Raw genomic sequence first — 10,970 nt, forward strand, 5'->3', positions numbered from 1 at the left:
CCATTTGAAAATGTTCTTACTTCATTAATTAACTCCATATTTTTTTTGCTTGTCTTTTTCAGTTGCATTTATGAAATATCTTTAAACGAATAAAACTGCATAATTTATTACTTGTCTTTTCAGTTAAATTAATGAAATATGCTTAAATGAATTTAAACTTCCTATTTTATTGTTTGTCTTTTTCAGTTACCTTAATGAAATATCCTTAAATAAATTTGGACATAATATAATTTAATAAACCAAGAAAACTCATGAGTTATCCTTACGTGCATAATTTTAATAAAAGAGATTTTAAAAAACATGCATCATTAAAATGTTACCTAAAACATGCAGCACTAATATATAACATGCATCAATAAAAGTAGAATTTGACTCACACAATTGTACGGATATTATTTTCAGTTGATTAAATTTAAAAATAATTATTTATTCAAAAAATATTTAAGAATGGCTATGTTTTTTAAAATTATATGGTATTATTTGTTCATAACTCTTTTTTTTTGTTCATAACTCATTTGTCATTTGTTAAATTGTTAGAAAGAAAATTTTAGCATAATATAACTCATTTGTCATTAGCTAAATTTATGGTTTTTATTTATATTTTTTTATTATTTAATTATAATATTTTCATTTTATATTTGAAAGATAAATGAATTTTCTTTCAAACAATATTTTTGTAAATGTATTTTTTTAAAAATAATCAATTTAAATTGTTATTATCATTGAATATACTTATTTTTGACATAATTTGAGTTTTCGTTTACATCAAAACTTATCATATAAAAAGATAATGATATTAAAAATATTCTAATTAAAATATGTAAAATTTAATATAGTTTTAAGAAAATGGTCAAAATAAAAAAAATTACACATAAAAAAATCATGATTTTTGTTAACTGGACGGATAAATAATGATATCGCACACAAAATAAAATTTTTTGTTTTTACAATTATCTAATTAACTCTATATACTCATTTTTTATATATTTTTATATGATATCACACATTCGTAAAAAAATAGATATTTTAAGATATAAAAAAAATATTTACTTAATGAATATAATATGAACGAATATCTAGGGAGTTATGACAAAAGCGATGAGGTCTTACTCAAACAAAACAAGGCTTCCAAATGTCAACTCCAATACTTTCTTTTTTTGTTTTTGTTTTACTTCTCTTTTCGCCAACTCCTCTTTTCTTTGTTGTTTCCTTATTGACTTGACCTTTCCCAAAGTATGCAACTTTGTTCCTACCGTTAGGTGAAGCTTAAAGAGACCATGTTCCTTCTCAGACCCAGGAGACTCATCTTACTTGAGTTTGCTCCTCCTCCTCCTCCTCTGCCTCTTCCTTCTACTGATACTACACAGCTTCTTCACAATGCTTTTTGTTCAAAGGTACGTACGGCAGTCTACTTCTTTTCTCAGATCATTAAGCTACTATGAAATAACTTATGAAAATCTCTGTAGATCCCAAATAGGTTAGGAGAAGAAATAGAAATAAGCCTAAGGATAACATATGGAAGTTGAGTTATTGATCTGAGTGGGCTCATGTACATAATTGATATATAAGAGTTTGGTATGTGCGTACATTCAGGATGTTCCAGGAGCACATCATCCGCAGGGGCCGGAGGTACGTTAGAAGGCTTAACTCTTGGCTTTTGAACTCAACGATGCAGTCTTATTGGGATGAGGTCTGTCTGTCTGTCTGCTTACTACCTCTCAGTTTTGCATCATTCTACATATTTGATTTTTTCCTCTGTTCTTTTTTTTTCTTTGGCAAAGATTGAACATTTCAAGAATAAAGTGTTTGATGAACTGACTACAAAAGATGAGAAGGTGTTGGAGATTGGTATTGGGACAGGTCCTAATATGAGATACTTCGCCGCTCGTAATGTGAATGTAACTCTTCTTGGGTTGGATCCAAATCCTAAAATGAAGAAGTATGCACGCAAAGCCGCTGTGAGAGCAGGATTGAATCCTAAAAACTTTAGATTCACGCAAGGAGTAAGTATTGCTTAACTATCTCTCTGCATCATACACACTGACTCTGATGTTACTTCTCTGATTCTGCACTAGGTAGGAGAGGCTATACCATTAGAAGATGGTTCAGTGGATGCAGTCGTTGCAACACTTGTTCTATGTTCTGTCTCCGATGTCACTCAAACACTCATTGGTACTTCTTTCTTCCTACTCAAAAGAGCATCATTGCTGATATCCCTAAATTAACCCTTTTATTTCAGAAATCAAGCGAGTGCTGAGACCAGGAGGGAGTTTCATCTTCTTAGAACATGTGGCAGCAGAAGGTACATTAAGTATGTACATATATAAAGAGAGAGAGAGGTGTAACATTAAGTGCATCAAACTGCATGAGAACCTAAATTATTTTGTGGTTGCAGATGGATCTCTCTTCAGGCGTTTGCAGAAACTGTTGGATCCATTGCAGCAGATATTAGCAGATGGATGCCATTTGACAAGAAACACGAGAGAGTGCATCTTGGAAGCTGGTTTCAGCGGTGGTGCCGAAATAGAGACGGTGTCGATGTATAGTTTCCCGTGGATAACAAGACCTCATATCTATGGAGTAGCTTACAAGTAAAACTATACATCAAGCATCAGCTCTGCTCAAATGTGCGAGGCTGTAGACGGGTTTTGAACTCTGAGAAAGCTATGTTTGATGTTGTTACTGAGTGTTGTTTGTTTCATTAAAGAGAGAGAGAGATGCCAATTTTGATGAAATTTCTTTACAAGACAACAAGTCATCAATGAAGAACATTAGAGCATGATTAATGGGGGAAACCCTAATTAGATTCTTAGAACATGATAAGATACATGTTTTATAAAAGACGTTTCTTCTACCTTTTATTTAGGATACATTCCTTAGTTAAAAGTTTTTTTTTTTTAATTTCTAATTACACTAAAAAACCCTCCTAAGAGACTATGTTAGCATGGTCTTAGTGGTAGGATAGGGTTGGTTCTTTTGTGGCTCTTTTAGTACAAAATATTACTTTAAAAGTTGTTTTCGAGTTCCCGAATGCCCAAACCTACTAACAATTATCTACTGCATTTTTTTTTTCAGGCCGCTATTCCACGTTTTTCTCTTTTCTCTTTCTTTGTTTCCATCTTTTTCTCTCCCTCTCTGTTAAATCCTATGAAAAATTTTTCTCATGGACTGCTCATAATTTTTTAAGTAGAGAAACTATGAATCTCTTGATTATCACCGCCATTGAACGCTCCAATCTCACATTCACTTTGGTCTTTTTTTACTCTGCCACTTATGACTTCATTGACCTTGCAGGTGAAGCTAGTCAGGGCCGGCTCAATCGGGGGACAAGCGGTGCGACCATTCTGGGCCCAAGTCCATGTCTCCCCGTATAATAATAATTAAGGAGACCAATTTTTTTATAAATCTATATTTTTATATATAAAAAAATTATAAATATAATAAATAAAATTGAAAAAGCCCCAAAATTATTTGATATGTATATAGTTTTATTTTCATTACAAAATATACAAAATATTACTGATTAAATTTTAAAATATTTTAAACATTATCTGTATATAAATTTTAAAGAGAAATTTTTTTTTTTGTCCTAGGATTCGTTAGCCAGTCCTGAACTATTGGTCTACATCACTAGCTACTAGCTGACTTTTCTCCGGTAATTTTTCTTTGGGTAGAGTAGAGTAGTTATAGGTGGAGTCGACGGTGGAACTTTTGTATTAGAGGTGGATGTAATCAATTTTCACAGTTATGTTGATGAATTCAAAGATCCCATCTCTGCTACGAAAGAACATATAAAAAAATTGTTTTTAGGTTAATGGTTGCTTAAAACTTGAAGAGACGATAGATAATAAGAAAAAGAGTAAAATTGATGAGATTTACACTAACCAGTCTAACACAAACTCACTCATTCATAAGAACATGTTTAATGCTACTTTCTTTACACATGACTTGGTCTCTAAAACCTTGTTCACATAGTTACTATCAACTAGTGTTTTGAAACCCGGACCCACAGTTGAATTGGTAAACCCGGTGGTCCAGGATAAATTTGGTTTGGGTTTTGCGAAAAACTCAATATTCAAAAACCCAATAAATTCGCAAAAATCCACTAAAACCCGAAACCCAGATACCAGTTGAACCACTGGTTGGACCAATTGATAATTTCTACTCTTTTTTTAGTTCTTAACTATGTTTTTAGAATCTGTTTTGTATTCTAAATTTATGTTAGGTTTTAGTTTTATTTTTGTTATCGACAATTTATTACAATGATGTTTTACTTTTGGTTTATTCAAATTTTAAGTTTAATTTTACTATTCATATTAAACATTTAAATATTATGAATTTTAAGTTTTGATATTTTTGTTAGATGCCATAACTCTTAACTTGTTAAAAAAATTAAATAATCTAACTATTTTTTGATATTTTGTATGCCAAATGAAAATAAAAATATAGAAACTAAAGTTAAATATTTTCTAAATATTTTTGAAACATAAAATATATACATATCCAAACTATTATTTTATGCTTAAAAAATATTTAGAAATACTTATTTTATTTTTTATATTTTTATTTTTATAGCTAATATATTATTATATAATAAAATTATTTAATTTACTAACCCACGATTCACTCGCGGTCGACCCAATAACGCGGTGACCCGGTAAGTCGTCCGGGTCGGATTTCAAAACATTGCTTTGCTATTAATGTTCTAATGTCTTCTATTAAGCTTCTCTTATTGTTTTGATGTCATTATTAACTGATTCAGTGGAATTACATCATAACCCTCCAACCGATAACTTATCCACTTTTACCAAGAGAGCATCCACAAAAACAAAAATCAACTTCGCAACTGTGAAATCCGACAGCCATCTTCATTTCGTGAAATACGACAGCCATCTTCTTCTTTTTTTGAAACTGACAGCCATCTTTAAACACCACATATTCATGCACTAATCAACTCCACACAACTACCACTACCATAACTAGTTATATCTCTATTACTTTTCTATTAATGCTTGTCAACGAAAACAAAATATTTATGTCACTTTTGGCATAAAACAAATCCAGTGTGCTTCTCTTTTGCAAAATGTCTCTTGATGTTATGAAGAGTTAATAAATGCCTCTTAATGTAATGAATTCATACTATAATGGAAAGTTTTTCCTTTTTCAAAAATAATGGAAAGTTTTTTACTTATCGATCTCTTGTAAATGCGTAATTTATCGACACATTACACTCACAAATATTGATTATACTCAAATAAAGATGTTTTACAATGACACTTGAAATCATATTGTAACGAGTAGTTGGCAGGTCCAATATGTTTAAACTTCTTACATGACGCAGAAGACTCGCGGTCTTAATCCGAACATTATTTTAAACTGGCCGACATTCACTTATTTTTTGGTTAGTTAACCGTTTAGTTATGTTGCGTACTTACATCAATACATATATATACTATGTGATTCTCTCGAGCATATGCACCGATTTGAATATTTCCAAATAAATAAATTGATCTATATTTTTTTTTCAAATATTTATAAGTTTTAAATAATTTATATATAAAATTATAGATTATTTTAAATAATATTATCTTACTATTTTAGTTAGACATGTAATTTTAAGAATAGCATACATGGTTAGTCCGATTGTTATTTGGATACATTGGATTGTATTTATTTTTCAGAGCTAAATCATAACTTTTGATTTTATATTAGGTAATTTTTTAATTAATTTTGCTGCTTCATATAATTTTGTGTCTTAGACAGTAACTATTTTCTTATAAAATTATATAAAATTTGGTATATGTTATTTCGGAAAACAAAAAATAAAATAAAATGAGGATTGATTTGTAGTTACATAAACGAATATTACTGATAATCTTTTGGAATATCAAAAAAAAAAAAAAATTTGGAATATCATGCACATTTATAATTTTCAAAGGAACTATCTCATATAATATATGGTTAATATTTCATTTAAATTTATTTATAAGTTTGAGTCATTCTCTAATTTTTATCTAAAATAAGTGACTAAATATTAATACAGATGATACTTTATAATTTTTGAATCATTCTGTAATTTAAATGTATAAACATAAATAAAATATTATTAAAACAATAATATGTTGTTATTTTAGTTAGACCTATGAATTTAGATAAATGAATTTAGATTGGTCATGTTATTTCTTTTGTGGTTTTTGTGGGTTAATTAAATTACAAATTTCTTCCAAATTGAAAAGTACTATTGACTTTAATTACACTAAAATTCGAGTAGTTGTGCTCACTATATTTACTTAGGTTTATAAGACTATATGTGTAAATATATTTTTTGTATAATGTTGTATAATTTGATACCTTTTGCCTTAGAAAAATTATAGGAAAAAACTAAAATGATGATAGACTAGAAGATGTATAAAAGAAACGAATTGATAATATTTAAAAATTCACACATCAATACAAATATTTTAAAATAATTAAATTATTTACTTGTAATTATTATTAAATTAGGCTATTATACAATTTTGATGATGAAATACACAAAATATTATTTAACAAAAATATTAAAATTCATATTTTTGGATATTCATTAGTTCATATATATGGTTGAAGAAATTTAATATAATTATGTAGTAAATATTTAATAATTATGTATAATTTTTATTTTTGTGAATTTTCCTTTTTAATGAAAACTCACTTATATTTAAAAATATTTTCATTTATAAATAAAAATAAAAAGGAAACTTAAATTATAATTTTGACTTAAATTTTAACAAAAGAAAAGGAAACCAGTTTTTCTTTTAATAATGGCACTTACATAAAATATATTTGTTTCACTATGGATACTACCTCTGTAATCCACCATTATAAGAATCAACATGAATGCGAAACATATAAAATTCATAGAAAATTGTGAAATGGTAATATGTCTAATGAATCACAAAAAAATGTTAACAATATTTTGTAGGAAAAATATATATTAAGAAATTTTGAAAACGATTATATGTTACCTTTTTAAATATATCATTAAAAGATTTTTTTCTCTAAAAATACAAGTTTTATGTAATACACTAACATTGATGATATGTATTTCTAATTTATAGCTTTTAGAAAAAAATACCGATAAAAAATTATCAATGTTTAAGACTTTTTTAACCTGTTTATAAACTTTGTCACACTTTTATATGATTATAAATATTTATTATTCTGTATTTTGTTAACAATGTTATTAAATTTATATGGTTCAGTTCTTGCCTTTTGAACTCAACGATGCAGTCTTATTGGGAAGAGGGTACAAGCTGAATTTTTCAAGATTTAAGATTTTTGATAAACTGACGGCAAAAGATGAAAAGGTGTTGGAGGCTGGTATCAGGAAAGGTCCTAATATGAGATACTACGTAATGTGAATGTAACTCTTCTTCGGTTGGATCCAAATCCTAAAATGAAAGTATGCACGCAAAGCCGCTATGAAAGCAGGATTGGATCACAAAATCTTTAGATTCATCATGCAATGAGTAGCTATTGGTTACTGTTTTCCTACGTGACATTAAAACGGAATAATATAAATTAATTAAAAGGGATAAAAAAAGTTGACATTAAAACGGAATAATATAAATTAATTAAAAGGGATAAACACACAATTTTTCTACGTGATGAATAAAACAAAATGGGATATACAATCTATTTCTAATACTATAGATTTAGAAAATCAGATATTAAATAAAAAAATAAGAAAACTAAATAAAAATTTAGAAAATTAAATAAAAAATAAAATAACTAAAAATTCAAAAAAAACTAAAATTAAAATAAAGAAAAAATAAAATATTAATTCATAAAAGTCAAAAAATTTAGAAAATTCAAAAATTCAAAATACTTTTTTTTAATTACAAGATTTTTTTTTAAAAAAAAATCATATCATCGTTCACAATAACAATTTCAAATATATCACCAATAACGATGATGGTTTCTCAAATACCTATTAACAATGATGGTTTTGGCATATCTCCAATGATAATTTCTGACATTATCGATGGAAATGAAAAAAAATGATTTGTATATTTTTCATTTTCATTTTTTTGAAATTTCTGATTTTTTTTTTAGTTTTTTCTGTATTTTAATTTGGTCTTATATACTTTTTTGAATTTTTTAGTTAATGTTTTTGTTTTTATATTATTTTATAAATCGGATTTAATTTCTGATATTTTTTAAAAAAATCCGATGTTTTTTTATTTTTATGAGTTTTTTTGTTAAATTTTCTGATTTCTATTAATTTTTTTGTTTATTTTATCAATTAAATAATTACTTTTTGAAAACAAAACTGACACAACATTTTTTACCTGTTCAGCTGGTCAATTTTCTTCTTTGAAGTTTTTTTTATGATACAAATGTCTTTTTGAAAGTTTAAAGTGTTAGTAATAAATGACACTTTCAGAGTTTTTTATGCGATTTTTCTTTTTATTTTCTATTCTTTTAATTTATTGTATTCACAAGACTTTTTGTTTCTGAATGTTTTTCAACTACATTCCATTGCTTTCCACATTTTCCATTTCATTCCGTTTCGTACATTTTATTTTTCATTCATTTCAAATGGTAACATTTTGTGGAATGTGATAGTATGTGGTTTTAAAAAGTGAAAAAGCAAAACAAAACAAAAAACGCAAATGAATCTAGTGTGTTCAAAACAAGCTAATAATATAAAAATTCTAGGAATTGAATAATGCCCAGAGAAAAAGATTTTATTTTTATTTTGATTATCACTACTATATATTGTACATAAGATCATTGCCAATGATATTTTATTTTTCTCTTTGAATATTATTTATATAGTAAAAGTATTTCTAGTGGTGCAGTATATCTTATACCAAATAATAAAAACCTGAAGAGAGTTATTCCAAATATAGAGTAGCACTCTTTGTTCATATTATTTTTAAAGCATTTTTAACAAAATAATTCTTTTTATTTAGATTATTTTCACACAAATAAAATTATATATTATAGTTATTATAGTTGATATGTCGTTTATTTTTCACATAAAGTTTGGTATTTATTATTATATATATTCTTATTTAACTATATTATATATTTTTTACTGTTTGTTTTTTTTATCAGTCAAATTATTTTTTAATAACATAGAATATATATTTACTTATCGAATATTATTTCGTTCCACTTAAGTTTTGAAAGTGAAGAAAACATAAAACGGCTCTACAGCAAAGTAAAAATATTCAATAAAAATTTTTCATTCACGGTTATTAGAAAACATAAAAGTTTAAGGAAAGTAATGCTTCAGGGAAGTAATGATTAAAAATAATATGGAATCCGGCAGTGAAATGGGTGACAATTTATAAAGGAAATATATGCTCCAGTAAATTACTATTTTTTTGTAGCAAATGATTTATGTTATGGTATTTTAAATATTTCTTGCTATTAATATTATTTAAACATTGTATTATTAGCAAAATGATGTTGTAAATTATAAATTTTAGTTTTAGCAATAGATAAAATTTTGTATAAAAACTGTCTTGTTAGTGTTATCAGTGTATTGTTTATTATAGTTAAAATTTGACATAATAAAATATTTTAAAACACAAACACACACACATATATATATAATGAGCATATTCAATCAACTTTTTTTTATATTTTGAATCAAATTTCTAGTTTGAGTATCCCATAATATTTTTAAAGAATCAAATTAATGTCTAAATGACATAATATAACAATTTTAAATGTAATATAATATAATTAATTAATGACTAGTACTATAAAAATTTATATTGTTTTCTTATCAGAATTGTATTTAAATTTATTCATGTGATATATATTGAATATAAAAACAACTTCGAATTGGATTAGTTTCTACTTAATTACTATATTTATAATATTTATCAATTTTCTAAAAATAATTAGTTTTAATATATAATATATAACAATTTAAAATTTTATATAATTTTTTATAAATGTGTACAGAATTTTAAACTACTTTTTTTTATCTAGTTTTACCATTTGACTATATAATTTGGAACGGTAAATTCATTTGATCTATATTTGTTTCACTGGTTACTATAGATCACATTTGTTCCGTTTTGTGGTGGAGCCAATTCATTGGAAGAGGGGTCACTTAACCCACATGTTTTTTTTTTAATTTGGTAATGTACTTAATTAGTGGTGTATAATGGATGATTTAGACGTATTTGTGAGAAAAAAACCTAACCGTTAAGAGAGAAAGAGAGGGATTTTATTCTAGTTTCAAAACGATGGCCGGAGGTTTTTATAGCTCCTACATCGGCTTATTTGATTTATTTTGTTCATTTTTCTTTGATTTGCTTTATTTCTGATTATTTGGTTTGTTCGATTGTCAATTTATTTTAAATTTAGCAAAAAAATTTATTGTTCTTTAGTATGTTTCTTCCAATAGATTTGGTAAGACAAAAATTTTGGTTTAGTTGAACCGTTTAGAAAAAGTAATTGACAGATCTACTGCGGATGGTGGCGACGAGTCTTACCAATTTCAATCGTTGATGTTTTTTTATCTGAGGGTGATGGAGTTTTTGCTGCAAACTATGGTTACTTCAAAATGCAACATGAAATTCTATGGAACAGTAATCTTTTGACTCTGTTATTATCAATATAGCAATAGAAAGAGTTGTTTTATTTCGGTGACTCCTACTGGAGTATTACAAAGAGAGTGACAAGTTCTCAATTCAGTAAGCGCAATATTTTTGGATTTATACGAAAATTATCTTATTTGAGATTCAACTATTTCAAAAGAAAATATAAAATTTTTATATGAAAAATCTTTAGTCATCCATACGCAAAATAAATGTGTGTTAGTTTACTTTAGATCTCTACTGGTATATCTCTTTTTTACATTTGTTTTTCTAGTTTACATTGTTTAGAACTCTTTACCTAGAAGACTTATAATACAATGAGAGTTAAAAAATAATAATAATGGATGATATAGTTTATGTCACATG

The 10,970-nt window shown here is 26.5% G+C and overlaps 1 protein-coding gene across 2 annotated transcripts; it reads left to right on the forward strand.

The window, feature by feature from the left end:
- The first annotated feature begins 1,161 nt into the window (after positions 1–1,161).
- LOC106404716 (putative methyltransferase-like protein 7A) lies at positions 1,162–2,854 on the forward strand. 2 transcript variants are annotated; one of them, XM_013845401.3, is made up of 6 exons: positions 1,162–1,394; positions 1,594–1,690; positions 1,782–2,003; positions 2,076–2,172; positions 2,240–2,311; positions 2,396–2,854. In XM_013845401.3, exons 1-6 carry the CDS (start codon positions 1,378–1,380, stop codon positions 2,593–2,595), a joined length of 705 nt encoding a protein of 234 aa, XP_013700855.2. In that variant the 5' UTR covers positions 1,162–1,377; the 3' UTR covers positions 2,596–2,854. The 2 variants fall into 2 exon arrangements, with proteins under 2 accessions (XP_013700855.2, XP_013700856.2); XM_013845402.3 differs by having other exon boundaries at positions 1,171–1,394; positions 2,240–2,302.
- Positions 2,855–10,970: the final 8,116 nt, after the last annotated feature.

The sequence above is a fragment of the Brassica napus genome, chromosome C6, assembly GCF_020379485.1.
Source record: "Brassica napus cultivar Da-Ae chromosome C6, Da-Ae, whole genome shotgun sequence".
NCBI lineage: Eukaryota > Viridiplantae > Streptophyta > Magnoliopsida > Brassicales > Brassicaceae > Brassica > Brassica napus.

Excerpts from the sequence above, each read along its gene's own strand:
- LOC106404716 (XM_013845401.3), top strand. Across the intron at positions 2,004-2,075 it reads ACTTTAGATTCACGCAAGGA|GTAGGAGAGGCTATACCATT; the intron begins GTAAGTATTGCT and ends ATTCTGCACTAG. Across the intron at positions 2,173-2,239 it reads TGTCACTCAAACACTCATTG|AAATCAAGCGAGTGCTGAGA; the intron begins GTACTTCTTTCT and ends CTTTTATTTCAG.